Source organism: Drosophila mojavensis, unplaced genomic scaffold (genome assembly GCF_018153725.1).
Source record: "Drosophila mojavensis isolate 15081-1352.22 unplaced genomic scaffold, ASM1815372v1 contig_74, whole genome shotgun sequence".
Lineage (NCBI taxonomy): Eukaryota > Metazoa > Arthropoda > Insecta > Diptera > Drosophilidae > Drosophila > Drosophila mojavensis.
The window spans coordinates 15,437,150-15,462,854 of record NW_025318899.1 but is presented as its reverse complement, the minus strand read 5'-3'; the positions used below and the strand labels follow the sequence as shown (position 1 = coordinate 15,462,854).

Here is a 25,705-nt window from a genome sequence, read left to right as displayed (position 1 = left end):
ATGATCAACACAACGATCATTCACAAATGAGAAAACAAAATAATGGCAAAAGCAAATACATACATTTCATAATTAAGTAGTTGTAGCAAAATCAAATTAAATATTGGAACTGGGATCTACGTGAAAAAAGAGTTAATTACACAAAACATTATTATTTATATGATTTATAAATAATACAATAATAAAACGATTTCAAATTTTTACATAAATTTTTCATTGAAAACCGCATGTATATATTTTTAAGTGAACTGTCTTTAATTGTCAACTCTTACTCCATAAATATCATACTATTTGAATAGCTTTTGTAAAGCATCTTCCCTTCGATTGACCTTACAATTATTACTAATTTAGCTTTTTCCCATTCACTTTCCTGTTTAATTTTCAATAAAAAACCTAATTAAACAAATATCAAATTTTATATTATATATACAAAAATAAACTACTATTATTTGTATGCATGGGAAAATACAATTTTTGTTCTTAAATATAGTTTAATCTATAAAATAACGCTTGCTTTTAGTGAACAACTCAACCGATTAAATCTTACATATTAAACTGAGGGCGTTGCTTGGAAGTGGAAGGCAGCATCATTTGAGATTGCTGCTGCTGCTGTTGTTGCTGCGGTGGTTGCTGCTGTTGTTGTTGCTGCTGCTGCGGATGGTGCTGCGGCACGTTGCCAGTGGCTCTGCCACCTTGCTTCTGGTAGACCAAGCCAGCAACACCTGGTATTGTATTGCAGCCCACGCAGGCATGCAGTGTCTCATGAATAAATATATCACAATCTATGCAGAAGAACTGATTGCAGTAGCCGCACTTGAAAACGCTTTTGTCTGTTACGGGATTCAGCACCTTTATGCAGGCATAGCATTTACGCAAGCTGCCGCAGTCAGGCGATGCCGGTGGCACCATGTCATAGGACAATTCTTCGAAGTTGGGCACTGGGAACAGATGATGATAGGAGCGAGCCAAATGAGGCGCTGAGACCAGCGTAAGTCCACAGCATTGGCACTCGACCGGCAGCTCACAATATTTGCTGTTGCATTGTGGACAATGATGGCCGGTGGTGGACAATTCGCTGGGCTCGTCAAGATTTTCGATGTGGCACATGCACATGGACAGCGGTGCATCCTTGCCCTCCACCTCGTTCTTGCTGTGCGGGAAGCCCATGCGTATCAATGAGTTATCCTGTGTCTTTGCAGCGGGTGGTGGATCCACCTGAGACAACAACTGATCCCGATAATGCGCATCGTCCAACACAGCACCAAACGTGCCCATCGTCTGTTGCGTCAAATAGCGACAGATGTGAATTTCCGCTGATAATGAAATAACCGAACAGCGTATTCGTTCTCTCTTCAGCTCATCTATTGTTACATTAATATCCACGGGATCGCAGGTAGTCAGCGAGCCCATGATGATAACGATCTCTCGCGATGCATGCGATGGCACCACCTTAAGTGTCTTCAAAGCCAAATCCAAGCCATTTTGCAGTGAGGGCTCGCTGGTTAGAGGGACATTCGCCAGGCTGCAAAAGAGCAAGATGATCAAGATATCTCTTACAACTATTCAAAAATATTGGTTCTGCCCACCTTGCTAAAGCCTTGAGATGCACTCGCGAGGTACCGGTCAGCTCGGTAATTTTCTCCGCTCTCTTTGCCTTTAGTGCGATAATGCCCAGCTGGCTGATGGGGTTCTGGTCGAAAAACTCCTCAATAAAGATCTCCAGCAACTTAAGTGTGCACAACAAACGTGTGGGCTTCAGATCAGGCACGCTCATCGACTCAGAGCAATCTAAGACAATGAACATGTGCCGCATCATACCCAGGCGATTCTGTTTAGTCTTATCGGCCTGTCGCTTGCGTTTCGCCTTCTGTATAATATCGGCAATGGCACCGTCCAGCAACCCGTCATCATCCTCCTTGATGGCTTCCCTGTAGCACAACACAATTCTACATATAGCAAAACTTAACCAGACCGCTGTCCTCTGAATTTACCAAGTCTTTTCATAGCCAGTCTCCCAACGGTACTCCTTTTGGTCGTCTTGATCATCGTCGGCCATTTTTGTTGCTTAATTATGATTAATTGTACTAACTAGAAAAACAAAATTATTTTTTTCGGCATGCACATCAGACCGGCAAACAAACAGTGTGCCCACAGTACAATCTAAAGTGATTAGGCAGCTGAAGTATAGAGTTGCCAATATTCATAGCAAAAGCTTATGTCAAATGTCGGAAAGCAAGCAATGATATAAGACAGAAATAGAAAATTACAAATATTTCATAAAATATATCGCCGTGCATTATTAAATCGCATTTAATTTGATTTATCTCAAAAATTGTCAAACGGACAGTGCTGCCATACTGAGAGCGGAAATACACCACGCCACGTGATTGGCTAACAAAGTGCTACAAAACGCGGACGAACGGAAAACGGCGCTACACAATCGATTGAGCATATACGACACATTTCCAATATTAAAGTCTGCTAAATTGTGCGTATTTCATAACTTACGAGGTTGAAAAAATAACACTGTAAGTAATTAATTTAATTTAATAATTAATACATACTAGTAGTGCAGTTTTTATTGAAGTTTAAAAATTCATATATGTAAGGTAGCGCACTCAAGTGTCATCCAAGCCATGCCCTGAAAACAGAACTGGCCACTTCGTTCAGTTGTACAAACTTTTTTGGCATTCAGAGTTGGCGCGCGTGCAATTGTGAACAGCGTTGCGCGAGTTGGAGAATAAAAACAGTTAAATTAAAATTAGTTGTTAAAATACAAACTGGTTGTTCTCTACATTTGCTCAATATACTTTTGTATATGAAGGTGTGTTTCACAAGAAAAAAAAAAAAGCTAAAATACGAAAACGAAAAGTGCATACATAAATGTGGAAAAAAGCGGTCATACATGGAATATTTTGTCTAAAATATAGCTTGATAAGGGGCTGTATTGTATCAATGATCCGTATAACATGTATAAAACCTTGAGCTAAGTTTCGTGAGTGAATGGGTGTCTATATTTAATTAATACATTCAATGCAGATGTAAATGCAATATGCGGCGTTCAACCCAAAAATGGCGGCTAGTTAAAGATAAGAACAAGAAAAGAATATTATTATGTATATAAATTTGAATAAATTAAATATTGTGTAGAGGAGCTCATGTTTTGATGTTGCATTTTCGCGCCCGGTTTGCTGTTTTGTGCGTCTACTTTTGTGCGGGCGTTCGTTGCATTTTTTGGCCATTACGCTTTGTGCTCGTCTTTCTGCTGAGGCTCTGTATTTTCTGCAGCCATTACATACAGCTAAAAATTCACCACACTTTGCTGCCAGTTGTGAATGTTGCCACTTCGTTTCACAAAACACACCACGGCACTGTACTTTTATTTTTTTTTTGCTCTCATGTGCGTGTGTATGTTTGTGCGCGTATTTCCTTCGGTTTTTATTTGTTTTTAAATTGTGAAAGAAAAAAAATTCAAATTGTACATTTTACAGTTACTACGGTGGTTTTTTGTATAATGTTGGCACAGGAGATCGCACCGACGGAAATAGGCAAACACGCAAATATAATAAGAGGCAAGTGGTTGAAAGTCGAAGCAAAAAAAAAAAAAAAGAAATTTTTAACAGAAAGCCTTCGTTATACAGTTGCCCAAGAGGAATTAGCCAACATGGATGTGCTCGTTTGTGGACGCTGCTTGCGCGCCTTTAACTTTGTTGAGGAGTTTCAGTCGCACAAGGAGGATGATGCCTGTGAGAAGGAAAATTCAAGTTTGAAGGAATCTCTCGACACCAAGCCCACAATTTGGGCATTCACGCTTTGGAAGGCCACACAGTTACACACACGCAAGGAAAGTAACATTTCCAATTCCTGGGCACTTTACCAGCACTGGGTAAAGCTAGAAGAGAGCGTGCGTGAACCTTGGATTGTTGCCGGTCGGACAATACAGTCCTTTGGCAAAATCGGGCATGGCCAACTGCAGGATATGCCTGTGCGCATCACCAAAACTGTTGTGAATCCCAACAACAATAATAACAACAACAGCACTGCGAACAGTAACAACACTTCAAGTGTTTCGCCCACACGAAGTAAGAGTAAATAGTTTTTCTTATACATATATACTAAATAACACAATCTTCGTCCACTTATAGAATCGCCTGGTGGTAAATTGCCAACTGTTGCTTCACAACTCAAGGATACAGAAAATGAACGACCCAAGTCGAAACCAGGTACGCCCACTCCACCTGGAGCCGCAGCACAATCAACATTATCGGGCGTTGTCAAGAATAACAATCGCATTGCCACGCGAGTCGATCCCAAAACTGAGCAACGAACTGAGGAGGCTGTGGACAGTATTGTGGCGAAACGTTTTAATCCACGCCGGAAAACCCATGAATATCTGGTTAAATGGGTTGATCGGTCGCACAATGAAAATACATGGGAGGTGATGGCCAATTTGGAACGAGTACCCCACTTTCTGCAAATGTTTGAAAAGCAGCTGGCGCGGCAGAAGCTTAAGCGTGAAAAGAGCCTAGATGCTCTTAAGCGTATGCAGCAGGAAAAACCACAGCAAGACAAACAGCAGTCTCAGACAAGTGGCAAATCGGACGCCGCCCCGCATAGTCCACAATCCTCTGCAATATCACCCAATTCAAGCACTGGCGCATCGCGTCCATCACGCACTTCCAAGACCAAAGCTATGGATCAATTCAAACAATGGGTTAACGAAGGTGGTACCGGCGAGGGCTCGACGTCGCCCTCCTCGGCTAATGAGGATGAGTCTGCAACGGAACAGGAATGGTCGACAACTGGCTCGACGGCAACAGGTATTAAACGGAAATTAAATCATACAGATTCCAGTTCGGATGCTGCTGGACTAAATGCCTCCAATGACTCGATGGAACTAGAAGATCTTGAGGAGGATCTAATACCTTCGCACACTGTGAAGCGTTTAAAAAACGGCGGCAGCTCCGTGCAGCTGAATAAGCCCAAAATGCCAACCACGCCTGCTCGCATCAATGGCAATTCCTCGTCCAGCTCTCTTTTTGGCGATAAGGAGCAGAAAATGGGTGAGGTCATCTACACGGAGGACAGCACAAGCACGGGCCTGTTCCGAAAGCCCGAAATGCCCAATACTATATACGCAGTAAGTATTCGTACTGATGGTCGATAAAAATATACATATATTTATTTCTATCTATAAATATATTAATCTGATCTCTATCTCTTTCCTTTTTAAGAAACGAAATAAGCTTGAGTGTCCAGTGCGTTATTTATCCCGCTCTGAAATGGTTAACAACAACAGCGGCATCTTTCGCGTAGAATCGGAGAGTAGCGCACTTTCGCCAGTTCCAAAACCTAGCCAGACAACCACATCCTCAGTGGGCAAGCGCATGGCTGTTGGTCGATCATCTGGCAACAATTCACCGGTTACCGTTGGTCAGCGCACGCATGTGTTGCGCACTCCTGGCCAGGTGCCTCCTATGCAACGTCGGCCTGTGGGCAGCAGCAGCACGCCTAATCCGCTGCGACAGACGCCAATGGCCGCCAGAGCTGGAGGCGGAGCTACCACTGGAGCTGGAGCACGCATGCTGGTCACGCGCGCCAATACGCCACAGCAGCGACAAGTGGCTGGATCCAAGGCGGTAACGCCGGAGCAAAAGATATTGCAATTATCAAAGTCTGGGGATCTCAAGGTGACGCGGAAGGTGATGACTCGAGAGGATCTACAGGCCCAGCGTGTTGCGCAGGTGCGCCAACAGCGTCAGCAGCAAGCGCAAGCCTTGCAACAGCAACAGCAGCAGGTGCAGATCCAGAAGGTCCAACAGTTGAACCCACTGAGACAACGCACTACAAATGCAGCAGTCGCTAAAGCACAACCCATGCAAATCGAAATGGAGGTGGAGCAGGAAGATCTGCAACAGCATCAGGCACAGCTGTGCCCCATTACTGGCAAGCTAATTGGCCAGGAGGAGACGCAGCTTCAAATGGAACAGGAGCAACAACAGGAACAGCAGCGCGAACAGCTAGAAGCTGCCGCTCAAGCGCTGCTCGGTGGTGATCAGCAGGTGCTCACCAACGAGGATGGCTCCGCGTTGCTGGTGCGTGGCGAAGATGGCACCGTCTATCAGGTGGCCGGCAAGAATGCCGAGGGCCAGACAATACTCGTGACCCAGGGACCCGATGGGGAGCAACAGTTCGCCTATGTAGCAGCCGCCGAGGGCGACGATCAGGATGTGTTAACGCTGGACAATGCTGTGGCTGAAGCCGTCGCCGCTGTGGGCCAACAAGGCGATGCCACCGCTGATGGCGAGCATATACTTGTGACCATGACTGAGGAGGAACTGGCCCAGCATCAGGCTGCCGTGCTGCAGCAGCAGCAACAGGAAGCAGCATCAGCGGGCAGCACACCGCACACGGCGCAGATTCACATCACAACATCGGACAGCGATGGCACCGAGGCACAAATACCTGCCGAAGTGGTGCAAGCGGATTTACCTTCCCCAGGTAAGCGATTGTCATTAATTTAAAATAATTTCATACATTTAACTTTAAATTTATTCAAATTACAGGTGGAACCCGTCGCGTAGTTTTGTTGCTGCAGGATGGCACCTTCATGATGACTGAGATGCAAGAAGATCAGTTCAAGACGCTAAATATCCCGACGTAAAGAATTAAAAAGAAAAGATATATAGCATGTATGTAGCTCGTAAGCATTATAACGATACATAAATATAAAGCACGGGCCGTTGTTGTAAGGATACACAAACACACACACACACACACAAGAAAGAAGGAAACACGCTTAAAGTTTAAGCATCGGCATCCTGTAGCTGTAGCCGTAGCCGTAGCTGTTCCCATTTTGCCAACCATATCGCACATTGAGCATACGCATTCCCCATCCTTTTGCTCTAAAAACTTCTATTTTTTTAAATAATTCAATTCGATCTATTCAGAAGGTCCATGCAAACAAACAAAAAAAAGCTAACTTTGCAGTAATTGAAATTTTCTTCAGTAAAGTAATATTACTTTGACATGATGGGGTTGAGATCTTTTTTATATATACATATATGAGTAAGAAGCTATGTAAATTTTGGAGATTGCAGAGTTTTCTGATCTAATGGATAAGTCGATTCCAAGCGTAATCTTCAATCATGAACAGCGGCAACAAATATACATTAGAGAACTTAAATACAAATCAACTTGTACTTGTATTAATTAAAGCAAGAAATTATAAACAAAAACAAGCAAACAAAAACTATCTAATTTAAATAACTTAAAGTAAATCATAATGCAATTCTTTATTCTAAGCAACAACTAAATGCAGCTGTTGCATTTTGAAGAAAGAGAAGAAGTTAAATATACTATTTAGATAACTCAGCAAAACATTTAGAATTTGCAACACACACAGACATGCACACACTGACACATACACAGACATACAGATACACACACTCAGCAAAAACAATTTAGAAATAGATCATGTAATTGTAATATTATAATTATTGATATGTATTGTACATTATTTAAGTAATTTTTAAAATCGAATGAACTAAAGCAAACAACAATATGCTAATTTCGTTATTAAAAAAAGAGAAAACAGAAGAAATGCCACAAACACTTAACAAAATGCATAGTTGTAAAATATAAACAAATATATATATTAACTGCAATTTAAATTAAAATAATAAAATATGAAATTCAGGCGATTTCAAATGGACTTTGGATACAAATTGATGAATTGATAATTGGGAAAACGAATTCTGTGTAGTTTAGTTAACTTAAAAATAACAAATTAGGAATAGCAATTTCAAGTCAAATGAAAAAAAAAAAGTAATAATTCGACTCTGGATGAATGCGATCAACTCATCTTGCATAGAAAAAAACTAAATAAAATACAGTTCCGATACATTAATTTTATATATTATTCTATTTTATAGCTTTCAATCATAGTTATTACAGTAAGTTGCTTAGTTCTAACTAATCTCTCGCTTCTTCTGAAATTTGGCTATAAAGAAGCCGACAGTATCCAAGTTTTGCATACGATTCTCACGACTTGGCCCAAAGCGCTGCAGAAGGTCGCACTGAGCAGCTTCCAGACCTGGCAATGGTAGACCAGGTGCACCCAGTTTCGGTGTCGCATCCACTAGCTGCAGTTCAGTGTATTTGCGCAAAGCCCAGGACACGATCTCCTCACATTCAGCCTCGGTGACGGTGCAGGTGCTGTAGACAAGGATGCCACCAGGACGGAGCAAGGGCACAGCCTGAGATAGTATATTGCGCTGTATATGTGGATAGGATTGAAGCACCTTGGGTTGCTTAATGTTGCAACAGAGCTGCGGACGATTTCCCAATCCACTGCAGGGTGCATCCAATAGTATGCGATCAAAGCTACCGGATGCAAATGGCGGAGCTATTGAATCTATATCACTGTTGTCATCCCATGCTTTTGTAGCATCAAATTGATGCGCCGTAATGCAGGTGTAATTGGCAAGCTTCTCTGTCATAGAGCGCACACGACTCGCTGAGTTATCCAGGGCAATTATGGTGCCTCTGTTGCACATCAGTTCGGCCATGTGTGTTGTTTTGTTGCCTGGTGCCGCGCACATATCAAGAATGCGTTCACCCGGCTGAGGATCTAGCACCCTTACACATACCATTGAGGGCAAGTTCTGGAGCAGTGCATCTTCATCACTTAGATCTCCCAATGTGGGAACTCCACTTACATTCGTTTGCATGCGCACAGCAATTCCCGAAGCTGGTTGTTCCTTGTTGTTGTACAGCTGATGGCGTTGCATGAGCACCTCACCCACACCTATGAAGATCTTCTCATTGCAGTCGTAGCGCGTTGCTGTGCCCCGCTTACATTTGCCTGGCAAATCGGCGAACACATTTACAAGTTCATGAAGCTGAGTGCCAGATTCCATGGCCAACACGCCAGGAGCATAAATGTGTGCGCCACGCAATACCGCAGCGCCGCAACTGGTGTCAACAATAAGCTCCTTGCGGCAGTCATCATATTTATTATCCGTTGTTGTGTCCAAAGGTGAAATGCACAGCATTTCAGGTATTTCCTTCAACCCATAAACTAGAGGAGCTGACGAACCATAAAGCGCGCTTAATTTGGTTTCCAATTTCAGTTTGTAGTCCGCCACACTGGTGCGTAGTGTGTTGATGCGATATGTTGTAGTGCGGGGCGTCTTGCAGAGCCATGGTAATAGTTTGTTCAATTCGTGGGACTGCGTAAAAATTGATGAAAATTCACGAACTTTAATAAAATCACAAGTTAAACATCAGTGTTGAGTAATTAGAGCAATGTTGCCCTAGCAGACAACAGAATTATCGATATATCGTTCTGCCCGTCTGCTTAGACAACATATTGACAGTAGAGTCGCTTAACTGTTTGCCCTATCTCGAAACACAGTTGTAATATTGACTCACGTTTACTTTAAGAATTTGATTTTCTAGTAGTAATCCTTTACCATAAAATGGAGTTTTTGGATAAAACATTCTGTAAATCGATTGGAATATCTAGCATGTCACGCTTGTTATCATCTCTAAATTCAACACACCGGCCTCGCTTGTGGACAAGACGTGGCAGCATATGAATGCCGTATAAGAACCCACCATAGCATGTTATAGTGCTGCTGCTCTAGCATACGGGCACGCTCAGCATTGCGTTCATTTTCAGCGTTGGTGAATTTGCAGTTTTTTCAAAGGCAAGTGTATTCTCGGTCAAGTTTTATTTCGCTCTGTGATTTTTAGACATTTCCAAGCAGAAATTTCTAAAATTTCTGCTCAAATTGGTGTGCGTTTGATTCAATTATTTGGTGCGTATTGTTTGTAAATCAAGTCTTAGGTGCTACTGTTATAAAACGGCGCATTATAGTAAAAAGCTGGTAGCATTTTCATCTTTTTGTATTAAGAGTGCTGCCGCAGCAATGTGGGTGATGTTGGTGTATTAGTGTAGAAATTTTAACACACGCACACATGCATCTGACGTGAGCTACTTGCGATGGGAGTGGTATTGCAATCGAATGCACGAAACTCAAATTATCGTTCACTATAAAAGAAATTTAAGCCGCTTCCTACAACTATTTAAACTACTGCACATTTATTTCAATTTGTTTTGCATTGTGATAGTATTGCTCTATTATATAATGCATTTTTTATTGAATTCCTTTTAAAAGTGAGAACAATCGATTGTCCCATACAGTGGGAATCGATTAACAGTATCGCAACCAACTCTGTGTCATCGCCAACTTGTACATTCTTCTTTGCTGTCGGTTTTGAGGCAGAAAATTTGGTCAAAGGGAAATTTACAAAAAAAACTATAAAGAAAACGGTAAATAATGAGTGCAAAGTGCAAATAATGAAAACGTAATAATAAAGCAATGTCCAAAGTGCAAATCAATCAAGTATTTCGACTAAAAATTAATAAAACAAGGCTACCGCTGTTCGACGACAGCAAATGAAAAAAAGCATACGTCGCCGTCATCATTTCTTAGTACTCACACAAAGGCATCCACTCACACGCACACACACATACACTTAAAAAATTGCATAGGGCTGTCTAGTGTGTGCGTGGGTTACCCAGTGTATTAATTTGCTACGCAAACAATGGAAAATAAACAATTCTACACGTTTGATGAGCTTTCAACTCCATCAATGGCAGTCTATGTGATTTTCGTTTTGCCAAACTTCTTAAACAACGAAAATGTAACACGCACACAAGTCTTTAGGCAACCCTAAACTCTCATGTGCGTATATGTGTTTATGTACTGTGCCCGTGTGTGCGTTGCAGGGTGTTGCTGCTGCTGTGCTGCTGGCGGCGGCATATAAAAGTTGCTACGTGTAGTTTTAATTTTCTTACACATATTTTTTGCGACATTGCGTTTGAATGGTTTAGTTTTGATTTTTCTCTTTGCAAAGGCGCGACATTTAGACAGTATTTATGCGAGTTATTCAAGTACCGTGTTCATTAGTTATTATTTGCGCATTCCTTTTTTAAAGGTAGCCAATGTGCTGCCACATTGTAGTGGTTTTCTATTCGAAATCAATTAAAATTTCAATTCAATTGCAAATTGGAGTAAATTGATGTATGTGTGTCAGTACTTTACTCAAAAAAACGCACACACACACACATACGCACTAACAATAGTTAAATCCGCTACTGTTGCTGACTCACCACAGATTTCGACTTGGACAGCGGTCGAGTCATCGAGCGGGAGCGCTAAGCATTTGCACTGATAAATCTAATAATTTACGCGCACTACACGTTTTTCCTTTAAAAGGGCATGCGACACAGACGAACAAAAAAAATCAATACCTTATCAGTTGCTGCGACGTCAGCGTCGACTGAGCGCCGGCTGTGAACCTAACAGTCAAATCAATGTTGTCTTTTCTTTTTGACAGGCTCTTTTCTTTGTTGTTTCTATTTTCTGAATGCGACTTCTTGAACTTGCGGTTGTCAATGAACTTTTTTGGTAAAAGCTTTTCCTTGGCAATTTCTACACTTTCTCGCTGGCTAAGTGGCTCGCTTGGTTGAGGCAGATTTGTTGATCGCATTTTCATTTTTTAATGGTAGATTTCATAATTTCATTTCGTTTTCCGGTTTACTCATCATTGCTCGCCTCAAACACGTCAGCTTAACAATCGAAGCTTAATTATTAAAACAGTTTGCAATTAAGCAGCGAAACCTGAACAACATTTGACTAAAACTTCACTACTCACATTCAATTCAGTTTAATTGCGCTCCCCTTTGTTGTAATTTTATTATATATTTATTTGTCAGTTAATCGAATTAAGCTAAGTGAAACTAACTTTTGCACTCGATCTTTTGGTCTCTTTAATTCATTGCAGTTTCTTCTTCAAGTTGCAATAGCACCGCACACATCCACCAAAGGAGTTGCATTCGACAGCAGTTTTGGCAACTCGGATTTGAACTTGTTTATAAAAGTTACTCTATAAAATACTAAACGAAGAAGAAGAAGAATCAACAGTCAGCTGTGTAGTGTAATTAATTTATATAATAAACATCCCATCCACATTGAAAGACAGAAAGGAGAAGGAGCGAAGCAACAAGCAGCATCATCATGGGAAATGTATTTGCGAATCTATTCAAAGGCCTTTTCGGCAAAAAGGAAATGAGAATATTGATGGTCGGTTTGGATGCCGCTGGTAAAACCACAATTCTGTACAAACTCAAATTAGGCGAAATTGTTACAACGATACCTACTATTGGTAAGTAAGACATCTGTGATAATTGAATAAATACTAATCTGTTCCCTATTTCGTTCACTTGCAGGTTTCAATGTGGAGACTGTAGAATACAAGAATATTAGCTTTACAGTGTGGGATGTGGGCGGCCAAGACAAAATTCGTCCATTATGGAGGCATTACTTCCAGAATACACAAGTACGTTCACTGCCCATTAATCAACTTTAACAGCAATTAATTCAATCTAGATGATGTTAACAACTTGTAATGATTACTTATGATTATTCAAAGTTAATTTTTGTTTCAAGACGGGACTGATATCTCCTATTATAGACTGCATACCTTATTTCCAATCGTTATCTTCGCACCCGATTAACATTGCTCTATGGTTTTTCTTTTATTTATATACTTTATACAGGGTCTTATCTTCGTCGTTGATAGCAACGATCGAGAACGTATCGGCGAGGCGAGAGAGGAATTGATGCGTATGCTGGCCGAGGACGAGCTCAGAGATGCAGTCTTACTAATATTCGCCAACAAACAGGTAATTATTTAGTTAGTAGTAGACAATTAATTAGCGGATGTTTCTTCGAGCATAGTTTTTGTTAAAATTAAACGACTTCCATGACGTCAACATTTTTGAAATAGCATATTGCGCAAACTAGACCAAAGCACGTGTTAAACAAATGTTGATTGGTGTTGATAAGAAAGAAAAACTGTAGCGCGAGATAACCAGGGTCTTAAAAGTGCACTCCCACTAATTAATAGAGAAATTTTTTTCCATTTCTTTAATCAATACTAAATGTCCACCTTCTCTCTCTCTCTATTTTTCTCTCTTCCTGTCTAGGATCTGCCAAATGCAATGAATGCGGCTGAAATTACCGATAAGTTAGGCTTGCATTCACTCAGAAATCGCAATTGGTATATACAGGCGACGTGTGCAACCAGCGGCGACGGTCTCTATGAGGGACTTGACTGGTTGTCTAACCAGCTCAAGAATGCTAATCGCTAAATAAACTACAATAATAGCAGCAGCAACAACAACAACCGCAAAAAACAACAACAACCACAACAACAAAAATAATTATACACTAAACTTTGAAATCTTCAACAACAACAAGAATAGCCACAACAACAACTAGAGACAACGGCATCTTACATGTGGGAATAAAATTATAAAAACAACAAGAAGACAAAGATGAAGAGCGATGTTCGGGTTCTGCGCATTTCCATATTTTCCAACAAAAACATAAAAAGTAAAAGATTAAACACGCAAAGCCGATGCTCGCATAATTAAAACTTGTTTAAGAATCGCAAACAACAACAAAACTACACACACACTCACACACACACATACACAACATAACACAAAAATTTTCAAAGCAGCATCAGCATATTAAAAACGCTATGATTTAATTTAAAATTATATATATATATAATTATTGGATGTTCAAATGCAAAAACGAGTAAAATGAGAACCCAACCACCACAAACTAAAGCAACAAGAAAAGTATATGGTATAAAATTATCTTTTTTAAGTTATTTTTGCCCTACCCCTCATCAATATATATTTCTTTTTAATTTTATAAATATAAAAGTAATAATGAGAAAAACAAAACTGTAATTGTAATTGCTCTTAAAAAAAAATACAAGAAAAAAACATTTAATTTTCTTTTGTTTGTGTCCGTCGCTTGGCAGCAAATCAAGTAACAAACAATAAACACATAAACTATATTTAAATAAAAAACGGCAAGTACTATTTATAAAGGTAATTCTAAATAAAATTTAAAATAAACAAAACATGCTGAACCATTTTTGATACACATGAAAATAAATATTTTAATTTATTCATTAATGTCTACTGATGTTATCGATAATTTAAAAGCAAATTTTGATCAATCGTCGACAAAGTTTACTCAACACTGTCCCGGCACGTGCAGGGTTGCTTTTGTCAGTAACGATAACACATAGTCTTTGCTGCTGGTGCCAATTTATAAGTAATTTTTCAATTAAATTAACAGAAAACCTGACAAAAACATTGTTAAAATGTCGGCCAAGCAAAACTCAAAGAAATCTAAGTGGGCCCTGGACTTCAATGTTAGGTAAATATAGAAACTGTTGTAAATAACACGTCAGGCTAATTTTCCTGCTCCTGTGATGCAGCAAAAATGCAGATATGCCCTCGCCGCCTGGATATAATCCCACGGCTCTAGTCAATCAAACTGAAGTCGTACGTGATCAACGTTTGGTAATTAAGAAATCATGGGATTTGGCATTGGGACCACTGAAACAGGTATGAAATGAATACGATTAGAGACGGCCAGTTGTAACCTTTGAATTTTATTTACTCTCTGTAGATACCTATGAACCTGTTCATTATGTATATGTCCGGCAACTCGATATCCATTTTCCCGATCATGATGGTGGGCATGATGTTGATACGTCCGATTAAGGCAATGTTTACCACACAAGTGACTTCCAAAATGGCCGAGGGTGCACAGGGCACCGGTCAGCGCATAATCTATATACTGGGAAATCTGGCGAACGTAGCGCTCGCTCTGTATAAATGTCATAGCATGGGCCTGCTACCCACCCACGCCTCCGACTGGCTGGCCTTTGTGCAGCCCCAAACGCGTTTAGAGTATTATGGAGGAGGTGTTTCATTTATTTAGATTGTAACTTTAAACGTATCCTTTATTTGAGTCATAGATAAATTTGTTTAACACATAACAAAAATGTAACTAAATATATATATTGTCTTTCGTCTCGTCCGTCTCAATCATCCAAAATCTTTTTGGCCTCCTTTTTGATATCATGCACTATCTGTTCGGTTGGCGATCTGCGAAGAGTAAACAAAAAACAGAATTTGATAGAGTATGTATTTAAAATTGCGGTCAATTTATTCATAACTTATATTTAACAATTAAATGGTTAATTTTGTTATTTCGGAACCGGCATTCAATTGCAGTTTTTTGAGTATTATTTTGCTCCCACATTTTGTTTTGAGAAATCCAAAATGTGTCTTTGTTATTTGCTCGACATTTGAAAGTCAGATACACTGCTGTATTGGAAATTTGTATTTGCGTTCGCGGAACAAAGCTATATTTTGATTGTTAATAAAACTGCTTGGGTTTAAAAGGCTACGTATCCGTAGTTGAGTTTTTACTTTTTGCCCTCGATGAGTTCGCGGATTTTTTTGTTCATTTTTTCAACCAGCTTGGGGGGATCATCTACGCGAGGCACCTGTGGAAGGAAGTGGATTAAATAGAGCTTCAAATTTTCATTTCTTTTAAGAGAGCATACTTCGTAATTCTGCGATACGTAGATACCTGTGTAAACTCCGGCCCCAAAGGTGAGCTGCAATAAAAATATAAATGAGTTTTATTAATAAATTATTCAAAGCTTTTTAAAGCTGCAGACCAAACAGAAAATCAGTCGACTACGGCTTCGCTTGGCCGGGCACGGAGGTATCTCGTCACATGATTGGCATGAAGATTGCCATCGTTTCGCTAATATTTGCCTTCCTAATCCAAGCAATTTCATTTTCTTAGCTTTACGATTTTTAAAGAAATTTCCAAATAATTACATTAAATTTGTAAAAAAAATTGATGTGTTACTTGAATTTTAATCTGACTACTGTGATGGAATAAACATATTCAAGAATGATTTTCGTATCATATTGAAACATGAGATTATGGCCAAATAGAAGATACAATTGTATCTAGCCAAAAGGCGGCATCGTATATTGAGATCCATTTAGATATCGATAGCTCGGAATATTTTTGTGGAGTTGCCATACTAATTTATTTCATATGCGCATTAAACTTTGACACCATTTATATGGTTAGTGATTTTGAGCAAGGATTCACTTCAGCTGCATAAAAGCGGAGCCTGCGATTTATGGATCCATTTTTAAATATGACAACAGGAGCACGAAGCTCGATGAGTTGAGGTATTTAAACTTATTATAAATAAGCGATATTTCGTTTGTTGGTGTTTTTTCTTTTTTGCATATTACTGGCTAAATTGTTGTTATGTCTTTGTCCCATGATACACAGTGACAACAATAACACAGCAGCGGCATTAAATCATCGCCATAAAAAGAACAGCACGATTTGTACGATTAACTTATAAACACATGACAAAAGAACACTGTCGACTTGTTGCAGTCGTGCAATCGAAAATTTCACACACTTTCACTTTTATTACGTGCAGTACTCACCAAAAACTTCAACATTGTCCAATAATTAAAATCACCTTTTTCGCCCGCACGCGCCAGAGTGAGAACTAAAACAACAACCGAGTTCAAGAAATTGTCAAATCTGTACGGAACGACCACCGCGGGAGAGCGCGCTGGTGTGCCTGTGTAATTGTGTGTGTGTGTCTCTAAATGAGAATAAAGAGCGAGCCTATAAACAGCTGGCACACTACGTTCTCTCTGTGTGATGTTGTGTTGTTTTTTTTTTCCTTTTCTGTTATCTAATCACAGGCATAAATAATAACTGCAGTACTTTAGAAGTTTATTAACTGTTTAATGTTGTCTGGCAATTTGCAAAAAATTTTTATTTTTTGCGAGTATTTTTCTAGCAAATTTTATTTATTAAATTTGTTTCAGTTTAAAAATGCAGAAAGTAGCTTTTTGCCAACGTAACGAACGAGCAACGTCCAAACACTAAATAGTAAAAAAGCAAAAAGTAGCCAAAAATAAAAAACTTGTTTTTTTTGTGATGTACCTTTGTGTTTCGGCACATGTATGTGTGTTAACACCAGAAATCTAAATATGCTAATAATGCTAGAAGTTGATTAGTTTACAAAACACTCTTTTAAAATTCAAATGCGCGGGCAACAGTTGTACCACTGCAATAACTACGTTATACAGCACTAGTACATTTAGTAAATCCGTAAAAGAGTCATTAGATTTGTTGACACTTAACTATATTTTGTAATACATACAATATCTAAAAACAAATTGCACATTTAACAGGGCATCAAATATGTATAATCGAATATGAATAATTTTGAATTAAAATCGTTGTCTATTTTAGCTTAAACTACGTCAAGTTATCTTTTACCACCACCTTCTAGGCCAGAACTGCAGGTCTCGTCTTCAGGTAAACAAATGCCACTATCTAGAATCAATATACATATTTTATTTATTAAAGAAAAGCACTTCTCATAACTACTTACCATCATGGCTATAGCACCTAATGCCGGCAATACAACAGTTCCAATTTTGCTTTGCATTTGTGCGTTTTCCAATTTGCGCTCCTTTTTTTGCTTACGCGTCTCCTTTACCTTGCCCTTTAGTTGACGCATATTCTAGATGCATACGTGAAACTAATTAATAACATTTTTGACTGTTTAATATAAATAAAATAAATTACCGTTTGCACTATTTGGACTGCTGACGTGTAGTTTTATGATTACTTAGAATATGTAAACAGAGCGAGAACAGGGCGGTATTAGCGCACAGGTAGCTGCCGATGGGCTTTGTCAACAAGTTGTTTCTGGTTTGGATTTCAATACATATCTTTGACTTCGGTGCTCTCGTCGAAACGCACTAAAGAAAGTTTTGCAGGTGGTTGTTGTTGCGGTACAAACAGATGCCACAGCTGTGCTTAGTGAAGCAAAGCTGAGAAGGTTACAAGCCGCATTGCATGGTAGAAATATGCAGAGTGAAGCTGGCCTATTTTCAGCATATTCATTAAATGATAAGCACAGCGCACCAATGGCTGCTGCATATAATGTATTTTATTTATACATTAAAATAAACTCCGTTGGTAAACATTGTCAGATACAATTAAAAACACAACGTCACAATTTTTTAGTTTCTACCAGCGAGTGCCAGAAATTGAGCGAGTAAATGAACAGTGCTGCCACATCGTGAGCAAGATAAATTTAGTGCTGTAAAGCTACAAATTATTTAGCGCGCATTTCAAATAGAATAATACAAAACAATATAAAAGTAAAAGCATTTTAAATGCGTTGAAGTTAATGTTATATGTAATATAAGTATATTGTGTATACTTACTGATATTTGCTTAAATTTTAAAATAAAATATTATTACATTCTATCTTGTAAATATTGGTATATTTTATACAGCAAGCTGTTGTTATTTTTCAATTTAACGCTGCCACCATACTTACTTTTTTCATTTTCTACTGTGCTGTCGTTGAAAATACAGTTCCTCCAATACAATAACAAGCGCGCACACGCACACACACAAAGGTCTGATTTTTGTAACTGATACGACGCAGTGTTGGGTAATATTAAAGTTGCTTTTGCCCATTGCTTTGCTTTAAAGTATTCTCGCCCACATGTTGATTTTGCCATGGCTATTATTCTTCTAGCCCATATATCTGTACTTTTTTCCATTTTTAATTTGCGAGCATTTTGTTAAGCTTTGCTGACCGGCTGGCTGGCATGGCTCCAAGAGTCAGCGAACCAGATATACCCGCCAACTAAAACTATTGCACCTTCACCTTTAAATGCGATTTTGAAAATGTATGAGCAGTTCCAAATGGGCTTACAGTCGACTCGAGTGGGGCGCAATGGGGCAGTTGGGCGTGGCGGCTGTCACTGCTTGGGTTTCCTGCACGTTAAGTTGTAGACTACATTTTGTACGGCTATATCAAACTATGGGAAGCAAACAGCATCTACTGTTGCTCCTTTCTTACGCTAATTGACAGCATTCTTCATGGAGTAGAAAATGAAGCAATAATAATGCAAAATGCCGTCTGAAAACCGTTGCAAATCATTCTGAGACGCACGCCCAAGTTTGTGCATCGGTAATGAAGCATTCGCCAGTCGCCAGTGACCAACGGCCAACGGCCAACATTTTGGCCAAACCAAAGTTCGTCCATTACCATAAACGGCAACCCGATCAATTTGGACACGGATTATTGGCAACTATTTAGCCAGATAGACAGACGGTCGGGCGGGCGTGCAGAGAAGTAGAGGCAGGCAGGCAGGCCTGGCTAGGCTCTAGCTGGCTAAAATGGCCCCTAGCTGCCTGCCACTTGTCCAAGTCGTCAGGCTGCCGTAAATTGAGCTTTTGAGTTCGTCTTTGGGCCACCGCCCCGCCTCGGTGCGACTGCTGGATTGGCCTGAATGTGTGTGCAGCATGTCGAAAATGCATGTTTCCTGATCGTAACTCTTCGCTCAATCTGTGGGTCCGCTTCTAGTTCGGGCTCAACGTTAACATGATTTTCGACTTGTTCGTTAGACATTGCTAGTGATGGGCGCGTGACACGGCAATATGATTGCCGTGCATTTTATAATATGCGATAATAATAATGATACGGCTTTAATAAACTGGATAAAATAATTATTATGTTAAGCTAATATTATTCCTATTATAAACACAATTTTTTTTTTAAGATTTACTTATCATTTTTGACAGTTTTTATCGATTGAATCGATATTAATCACAATCGACAGCAATAAGGAATTATCGTTCAGTAGCTCATCTCTAATTGCAATTCACTTGATCAGGTAGCTCGCCAACTTTGTTGGCCGTTGATTGGTTGCTCATTGTCCATCTGTCTGGCTGCGTGTCCGTCTGACTCCTTAACTGACTTAGCTAAACTCCTTATTTTGATTGCCAAGTCGTAAAATGATGGATTACCGAGTTGGGATTTATTTCTTGTTACGGTCATAATAGATTATCTTTGCTCACTCATTGTCAGAGCTGTTGAGCCGAGCCTTCGAGTCGCGTTTCGCATCTTCTTTCGACAAATGCTCGTTAGGCTCGCCTGGAATTGCCTGCCTACCGTTTGGAGTTTTATGGCAGCTTTCTGTCTGCTGCGCGGGCCGGAGGGGTACACAAATCTACCTTGATGATATACAAGGTGGTTTCTGTTGCTGCTGCTTAATCACCCAAGTCTAGGCTAGGCTTAGGAGTAGGGCAATGCTGCGGAAATATGATTAAAACTATTAAGAGTAACGAGAAATGCTGTAAAACTGAGCTGTTAACTAAGCAAATGAATTATAAAAGCTTAAGACAAATGATTATTAGAATACGCAGTGCGTATATACTACATACATACATATGTATATCTTATATACACACATACATACATACATGCAAGACATTGATGAACACTGAGCAGTGCTGCAAAGCTTGCTGATTGATTACAGTGTTGTGAATGACGATAACAACTTGATTTGATGAATAGAGAAAGAGAGTACGTAATTTATTTGGAAAATAAGAGCTGCAGTTCTTAGATTTCATATCGTTGATAAATTAGCATATCCTTAACCGTAGTAGGCGGCATAATATTGAGGCGCGGCCACGTAGGCAGCAGCTGCGGTTGCTGCCTGAGGAGCTGCGGCTATGAACTTGGCATAGGCTGTGGGCTGCACAAATCCAACGGCGCCTGCAGGATAATATACAACGGTTGGCGGCGGAATGGGTGCGACGGGCTGTGGAACACCAACAGCTGGGCTTGCGGCCGCTGCCTTGGGCACCTCCACTTCCTCGGCGGCATCATCGATATCCTCTTGGGCCTCACTGTTTGCGGTAAGGCGCGCCGGCTTGGCTTGCAGGCGTGCTGGAGCTGCCTCTGGCGACGCTGGTGCGCTGTACAGCTGTTGGGGCTGCTGCGCTGCAGGAGCAGGCGCAGACGCGGACGCTGATGCTGGAGCTCTGTACAGCTGCTGTGGCTGCTGCGCTGCCAAGTTCAGCTCAGCAGGAGCAGGCGCTTGTGCTGGAGCTCTATACAGCTGCTGTGGTGCTGCATAGCTGATCGCTGGCTGTGCGCTCTGCTGCTGACTCTGCCTCGCTGGCTGATAATTGTAGCCGGCCTGCTGCTGCTGCTGCTGCTGCTGCAGCTGCTGTTGTTGATAACGGCGACGCTGCTGCACATCCGCCTGAGCCAGGCTCAACAGGCAAGCGAGCGATACGATGACAACTGGGCTAAGTTTCATTGTTATGACTGTGGCTGACCAACTGACTGGATTGTGTGGCGTCATATGGTATTTTATATGTTGCAGCGGCTGCTGCTTAAGATGCCGAACGCGTGCTTTGGGGGAGGCGGCACACGACCTCCCGGCCAACAAAACAAAATTGACATTGACCCCAAAAGCAAACCCCAAAGCTGAATTGTTGCATTCGCGTTTTGCAGTTGAGCGATGCTTGGGCTGCGCATAACCCAAATCCAATAGCGAAAACAGTACAAGTAAAAGCACAATGATGGACTAGATAATGCCCTGTATATGGCAAAATGAATAATTACATGAATATTGCTGAGTATTTTATTAATCATTTTTATTTTTGTCTACAACACAAATTTGTTTTTCTTTATAGATCGGAAGGAGATTGAAGAACAGCGCAGCATGGGAGCCAATAAAAGGAATCTCTATTTAAATAATATATTATTAATAATTATATTATAATAATGATTCATTATATAATAGATTAGTAGTTTAGTATCTTGAGTTATATTCGCACATCATTTCCCATTGCTCGCTAAATTTGTTTTATTACAGGGTATCACAATGCATATATCACACGCTCGCAGCGCTCGTCATTCCTGGCCGCAGCGTCTGTCTGGTCTGTCATCAATATGCAGCGGATGTTCTAACATTTTATTGGGCTTTTTTGGCCCGTTGCCCACGTGTTGCTCGGTCAACAACAGCAGCAGCAGTATTTGGTGTTTTGGATAATCAATAGATGGGAATGGTCATGTAGTTTAGTCACGTCCAATGTAACACTATAAATTAGCCCATCTGACATGGGGCGCATGTAGTGGAGACGATTTGGAGCTGGGTTACACGGCCAGTCCCGAGTACAGGGCGACAAATGCAGGTGACAAAATTGTGGAATGCAAAGCAAACCATATAAATTGCCGATTAACGAATTGACTAGGTATTTTGCATTTATACGAAAGTCGAACTCTCTTAAAAGTAGTTGAAGGATAGAAATGATGTGATATTAGAAAGTCTTTTTGAACATATGTATGACCAAATCATATGTATTAACTGTATTTAGTTATTTAAAATCTTGCATTCCTTGCGAGTCGTTTATCTAGTTTAGCAATTATTTAATTTTATTTGAAATCTAATCAATACAAATTGTTTTGAATCCAATTTAACGCATTTTGGCAACACCCACCATATAAATCCAAGTCAAATAATCAATTATTGTATATTTCATAGCACCTGCATAAATTTGCCATAAGTAATATGGGGCCCGCCTTTGGGGACTGCTACGAACGGGATGAGAAATGCGCAATAAATTCAATGGAAATGGCGGACAATTGCCATGGAGATGTGCGTCTAGTGCAATATTTACAAGGATTTCAATAAACCAAAGAGAGAAAAGAGACGCAACAACTAATTGTTGCAATTAATTTATTAAATTACATTCGACACTATCCGCAGCCAGCTGAAGCCAATAGACGCAGCAAATGGCCGCTGGCGCAACGGGAGGCTATGCGCACTCACAGGCGGAGACTGGGGCACAGTAGTCACTTGGACAAGTGGCCTGCGGATGCTGGGGACAGTGGATGCCTGACAGTTTATGGGCCATAAATGAAACTGCATATGCAGCACATTTAAGCTGTAATAATGTAGAGTCATGCGCCTCTAATGGCTCTGCTTAGCGAACACAGCTAACAAATTTGGTAGTAACTGTACTTTCAATTAATGAGCGCTCTGCTTTTAATGATCATTAGAATGTAGCATAGTGATGTATGTAAATAGTTGCCATTACTTTTCAATATTTACTGTTATTGGCAGTAGCTAAAATATCCTCGAATAGATTTTCTTATCTGTATAACTTGATTACTTAAGATTTATTTAAATCAAATTATGTAATACAATGTATTTATAACTGGATGTTATAGATAAGAAGCGCAGATAGGTATTATAAAAAATTATTAGATAAATGATCTACAAGTAAATCTATTAAGCTGAGCTTAGCCTAGTATTTAGCCAGAGTTAGAGGAACCGTCAGTTGAATTAATTTCAGCTCGTAACTTTACAGTTTCCTAGTTCCACAGAACCGAGCCAAGATACCAAATTGGTAGCCAAGTTTTTTAATTTAACCAAATGCCACATTCTCTAGCAGCCAATTGAAAAAAATAGGAAATGCAAAGAAAAGAGAAGAGAGACTTCCATTTAAATGTAGAGGAAGATGGGGAAGGAGAGCGGAAGGCACTCACTTCTGGGAAGTGCATGGAGCAGACGTCCATTAGAAATGGGCGAGACATTCGTATCTATTGCCAAGAACTGGGCGTCATATTTCAAAAGACAGTCGCGGCCAATGGCCACGCATGCGTATCGAAAGTTTCTCGGGAGTTTCCTAGTACCGGGCCACGGATCGGGGTGGGCTCGCTGCGGGAATTATGTAGATTGCAGCCTGGACTCGAGTGTGGAGCATGGATCGTGGAGCGTGTTTGCGGCGCGTTTACAATTAATTTTCGACCAGGTCTGCTGGACTTGGTAGCTCAAGAAGATGAAGAAGCAGAAGAAAACCAGACCGGATCGTTGGCATGGGCGAAAAAGAGTTTCTCTAATGTTCGCCCGGTTTTGCATGTGTTGCATATACACATACACATACATATATATTTATATTTTTTTTTTCTTGTGTATCGTTTTTTTTTTTTTTTTGTATTTTTTTGATTTATTTTTGCTTTTAGTGTCTTTTATTTTATGATTTATACGAAGTGCAACAGCGTCTGCTTGGTCCGGTTCTGCGTATTTTCTTGACTTTGGCTTTGGCATTGGCATTGGCGATTTTTCACCATTTTCATCGTAGATCAAAATTAAGTGATTTTAATGATGAAATTTATTGGCGCATTTATTTGTACATGATTTGGAGCAAGCCAAACTGCCTAACCTGGCTAACTGGCTAACTGGAACCCGCGGGGCGATCGACCAATAAATATGTTCGACATGTGACAGATTTTGTTTGCAAGATAAACGATCCAACTCCATGGGCTAGTTTATCAGGCTACCGACTACAATGGGAGGTCTATGTGTGTGTGTGTGTGTGTGTGTTTTTTTTTAAAGATCTTCAAGTATTTTACATTTGTACATGGGGAGACTTAGCTGACTGATTGCTAATTCTTTAATGGCGTTAGATGAATTTTCGTGGTTTATAAAAAATATTAATTGAATTTTATTTATTAATTTTTTTTTGTTTTATGTTGTTTATGTTGCTTTATGTTGAATAATCATATAAAGAATATGCTACAAAGCTTTCTATACATATATTTATATTTTATATTTTCAAGTGAGAATATGCTATATATTTCTATTCATATACAATATTTATATTTTATATTTTCAAGTGAGATATTTATAGTTTTGCTGACTAAGAGTTTTCTGTTAAATTTTATTTGTTAATTTTTAATAGTATTATTTTATAATAATATAATATTAATATAATATATTTATATTATATTTATATAATATATTAAATTAATATAGTATTATAAGTAATATTATGATCATTTTATTTCTTTATTTGCTATTATTTTTATTTGTTATTTTATCAATACTTTTTACATTCTCATTAACAATAAAACATGTTTATATTTTAGTAATTTTTATCAGGAATAATTTTTTTTTAATATTACACATATATATATATACACATATACACACATATATATATATACACATTTTAATTAAAATTTCTTTCTTTATATATATATTTTAATTATTATCGCTCTTTGAACTCGTGAATTGTTTTTGTCGCTTCTGTAGACCACATTATGACTACCATAAACCACACCTTGAATAATTGAGCTGAGGACATTTTTTAATTACTATTTATACCCACTTTTTCGCTATATTAATTCTCTTCATGGCTAGACGTGGTCTGTCACATTATAAATTAATTATGAATATATATATATTTTTTTTATTTTTTCATTCGGTTGTAATTGAATGCAAAAGCAAAAATTACCGTTGGGCTGAATACATTTTTAATGTTTGTTTGCGCGTCAATTTTTACGGCTTTGCATGCCAAATAAAAAGTCGACTTATTTACATACGTATATGTATATAGCATACATATACATACATATATATAATTAATTATAAAGGGATTGGGAGCAAAAAAGTTGATATTTGTAATTAAAATAAAATGTAAATACGCAAAGTTTGCATAAATTTATCAATTATAATTAATAGCATAATTGCATAAAAAGTTGTATACAAACACAGAGGCATAATATTAATACATTAATTGGCAAAGGGTTTAATTATATTAAAAACAATAAATAAATACGATGGCTCGATTAGCAGATACCCGGTATTTCCGAGCAAGGGACAGGTAATACAGTCTATGTTTTATATATAATATATTCTATTTAAAAATTTTACATTATCTATATTAGAATTCTTAGATTTTAGCGTAAAATATGAAAATAAATAAGTAATAATTTGTATATTCATTCCCTTCAATAATTAATATATTATTCCACTTCTGGGTTTGCATGCATATATTCTGCGTTCGATTTGTGATCAATTTCATTATAA

General features: G+C 39.1%; 8 protein-coding genes and 1 long non-coding RNA gene across 12 annotated transcripts; 4 read left to right on the top strand and 5 right to left on the bottom strand.

The window, feature by feature from the left end:
• Positions 1 to 234: 234 nt before the first annotated feature.
• On the bottom strand, positions 235 to 2,168 carry LOC6582653 (general transcription factor IIH subunit 2). The gene is made up of 3 exons (XM_002008310.4): positions 1,992 to 2,168; positions 1,587 to 1,928; positions 235 to 1,522 (listed from the first exon to the last, which is right to left on the bottom strand). The coding sequence occupies exons 1-3, from the start codon at positions 2,054 to 2,056 to the stop codon at positions 544 to 546; spliced, it is 1,386 nt and encodes a 461-aa protein (XP_002008346.1). The 5' UTR covers positions 2,057 to 2,168; the 3' UTR covers positions 235 to 543.
• Positions 2,169 to 2,681: 513 nt separating this feature from the next.
• LOC6582652 (alpha-protein kinase 1) lies at positions 2,682 to 7,274 on the top strand. The gene is made up of 6 exons (XM_002008309.4): positions 2,682 to 2,824; positions 3,492 to 3,572; positions 3,642 to 4,082; positions 4,146 to 5,140; positions 5,235 to 6,501; positions 6,567 to 7,274. The coding sequence occupies exons 2-6, from the start codon at positions 3,515 to 3,517 to the stop codon at positions 6,662 to 6,664; spliced, it is 2,859 nt and encodes a 952-aa protein (XP_002008345.1). The 5' UTR covers positions 2,682 to 2,824; positions 3,492 to 3,514; the 3' UTR covers positions 6,665 to 7,274.
• Positions 7,275 to 7,890: 616 nt separating this feature from the next.
• On the bottom strand, positions 7,891 to 11,412 carry LOC6582651 (tRNA (cytosine(72)-C(5))-methyltransferase NSUN6). Of its 3 annotated transcripts, none has more exons than XM_032731952.2 (2): positions 11,183 to 11,412; positions 7,891 to 9,233 (listed from the first exon to the last, which is right to left on the bottom strand). In XM_032731952.2, exons 1-2 carry the CDS (start codon positions 11,213 to 11,215, stop codon positions 7,971 to 7,973), a joined length of 1,296 nt encoding a protein of 431 aa, XP_032587843.2. In that variant the 5' UTR covers positions 11,216 to 11,412; the 3' UTR covers positions 7,891 to 7,970. The 3 variants fall into 3 exon arrangements, with proteins under 3 accessions (XP_032587843.2, XP_002008344.2, XP_015018031.2); XM_002008308.4 differs by lacking the exon at positions 11,183 to 11,412 and adding an exon at positions 9,436 to 10,140; XM_015162545.3 differs by lacking the exon at positions 11,183 to 11,412 and adding an exon at positions 9,622 to 10,140.
• LOC6582649 (ADP-ribosylation factor 1) lies at positions 10,255 to 13,587 on the top strand. The gene is made up of 5 exons (XM_002008307.4): positions 10,255 to 10,339; positions 11,857 to 12,237; positions 12,302 to 12,411; positions 12,632 to 12,757; positions 13,061 to 13,587. Exons 2-5 carry the CDS (start codon positions 12,090 to 12,092, stop codon positions 13,223 to 13,225), a joined length of 549 nt encoding a protein of 182 aa, XP_002008343.1. The 5' UTR covers positions 10,255 to 10,339; positions 11,857 to 12,089; the 3' UTR covers positions 13,226 to 13,587.
• Positions 13,588 to 14,148: 561 nt separating this feature from the next.
• Positions 14,149 to 15,571, top strand: LOC6582648 (ER membrane protein complex subunit 4). Its single transcript, XM_002008306.4, has 3 exons — positions 14,149 to 14,315; positions 14,377 to 14,506; positions 14,571 to 15,571. The coding sequence occupies exons 1-3, from the start codon at positions 14,260 to 14,262 to the stop codon at positions 14,883 to 14,885; spliced, it is 501 nt and encodes a 166-aa protein (XP_002008342.1). The 5' UTR covers positions 14,149 to 14,259; the 3' UTR covers positions 14,886 to 15,571.
• On the bottom strand, positions 14,890 to 16,858 carry LOC6582647 (short transmembrane mitochondrial protein 1). Of its 2 annotated transcripts, none has more exons than XM_015162543.3 (4): positions 16,436 to 16,858; positions 15,517 to 15,570; positions 15,380 to 15,456; positions 14,890 to 15,052 (listed from the first exon to the last, which is right to left on the bottom strand). In XM_015162543.3, exons 1-4 carry the CDS (start codon positions 16,448 to 16,450, stop codon positions 14,989 to 14,991), a joined length of 210 nt encoding a protein of 69 aa, XP_015018029.1. In that variant the 5' UTR covers positions 16,451 to 16,858; the 3' UTR covers positions 14,890 to 14,988. The 2 variants fall into 2 exon arrangements, with proteins under 2 accessions (XP_015018029.1, XP_002008341.2); XM_002008305.4 differs by lacking the exon at positions 16,436 to 16,858 and adding an exon at positions 15,634 to 15,860.
• On the top strand, positions 16,044 to 16,344 carry LOC122757441. The gene is made up of 2 exons (XR_006357472.1): positions 16,044 to 16,165; positions 16,272 to 16,344. It is a non-coding gene; the product is annotated as an uncharacterized LOC122757441 (long non-coding RNA).
• Positions 16,859 to 17,284: 426 nt separating the features above from the next.
• Positions 17,285 to 18,026, bottom strand: LOC6582646 (single-pass membrane and coiled-coil domain-containing protein 4 homolog). The gene is made up of 3 exons (XM_002008304.4): positions 17,598 to 18,026; positions 17,401 to 17,532; positions 17,285 to 17,342 (listed from the first exon to the last, which is right to left on the bottom strand). The coding sequence occupies exons 2-3, from the start codon at positions 17,527 to 17,529 to the stop codon at positions 17,295 to 17,297; spliced, it is 177 nt and encodes a 58-aa protein (XP_002008340.1). The 5' UTR covers positions 17,530 to 17,532; positions 17,598 to 18,026; the 3' UTR covers positions 17,285 to 17,294.
• Positions 18,027 to 20,432: 2,406 nt separating this feature from the next.
• Positions 20,433 to 21,142, bottom strand: LOC6582645 (protein couch potato). The gene has a single exon (XM_002008303.4). The coding sequence runs from the start codon at positions 21,140 to 21,142 to the stop codon at positions 20,471 to 20,473; it is 672 nt and encodes a 223-aa protein (XP_002008339.1). The 3' UTR covers positions 20,433 to 20,470.
• Between the last annotated feature and the right edge of the window lie 4,563 nt (positions 21,143 to 25,705).

Bases quoted from the DNA above. Each gene is read 5' to 3' on its own strand.
- LOC6582653 (XM_002008310.4), bottom strand. From the start codon at position 2,056: ATGGCCGACGATGATCAAGACGACCAAAAGGAGTACCGTTGGGAGACT. The intron at 1,929-1,991 runs GTAAATTCAGAG...GTTGTGCTACAG, and splicing joins ACTGGCTATGAAAAGACTTG to GGAAGCCATCAAGGAGGATG. The intron at 1,523-1,586 runs GTGGGCAGAACC...GCTCTTTTGCAG, and splicing joins CATCTCAAGGCTTTAGCAAG to CCTGGCGAATGTCCCTCTAA.
- LOC6582652 (XM_002008309.4), top strand. From the start codon at position 3,515: ATGTTGGCACAGGAGATCGCACCGACGGAAATAGGCAAACACGCAAAT. The intron at 5,141-5,234 runs GTAAGTATTCGT...TTCCTTTTTAAG, and splicing joins TGCCCAATACTATATACGCA to AAACGAAATAAGCTTGAGTG. The intron at 6,502-6,566 runs GTAAGCGATTGT...TTCAAATTACAG, and splicing joins AGCGGATTTACCTTCCCCAG to GTGGAACCCGTCGCGTAGTT.
- LOC6582651 (XM_002008308.4), bottom strand. From the start codon at position 9,504: ATGTTTTATCCAAAAACTCCATTTTATGGTAAAGGATTACTACTAGAA. The intron at 9,234-9,435 runs GTGAGTCAATAT...ATTTTTACGCAG, and splicing joins ATCAAATTCTTAAAGTAAAC to TCCCACGAATTGAACAAACT.
- LOC6582649 (XM_002008307.4), top strand. From the start codon at position 12,090: ATGGGAAATGTATTTGCGAATCTATTCAAAGGCCTTTTCGGCAAAAAG. The intron at 12,238-12,301 runs GTAAGTAAGACA...GTTCACTTGCAG, and splicing joins TACAACGATACCTACTATTG to GTTTCAATGTGGAGACTGTA. The intron at 12,412-12,631 runs GTACGTTCACTG...TACTTTATACAG, and splicing joins ATTACTTCCAGAATACACAA to GGTCTTATCTTCGTCGTTGA.
- LOC6582648 (XM_002008306.4), top strand. From the start codon at position 14,260: ATGTCGGCCAAGCAAAACTCAAAGAAATCTAAGTGGGCCCTGGACTTC. The intron at 14,316-14,376 runs GTAAATATAGAA...CCTGTGATGCAG, and splicing joins GCCCTGGACTTCAATGTTAG to CAAAAATGCAGATATGCCCT. The intron at 14,507-14,570 runs GTATGAAATGAA...TACTCTCTGTAG, and splicing joins CATTGGGACCACTGAAACAG to ATACCTATGAACCTGTTCAT.
- LOC6582647 (XM_002008305.4), bottom strand. From the start codon at position 15,756: ATGAAATTGCTTGGATTAGGAAGGCAAATATTAGCGAAACGATGGCAA. The intron at 15,457-15,516 runs GTATGCTCTCTT...TTCCTTCCACAG, and splicing joins ACGTATCGCAGAATTACGAA to GTGCCTCGCGTAGATGATCC. The intron at 15,053-15,379 runs GTAAAAACTCAA...TACTCTTCGCAG, and splicing joins GAACTCATCGAGGGCAAAAA to ATCGCCAACCGAACAGATAG.
- LOC6582646 (XM_002008304.4), bottom strand. From the start codon at position 17,529: ATGCGTCAACTAAAGGGCAAGGTAAAGGAGACGCGTAAGCAAAAAAAG. The intron at 17,343-17,400 runs GTAAGTAGTTAT...TATTGATTCTAG, and splicing joins TAGGTGCTATAGCCATGATG to ATAGTGGCATTTGTTTACCT.
- LOC6582645 (XM_002008303.4), bottom strand. From the start codon at position 21,142: ATGAAACTTAGCCCAGTTGTCATCGTATCGCTCGCTTGCCTGTTGAGC.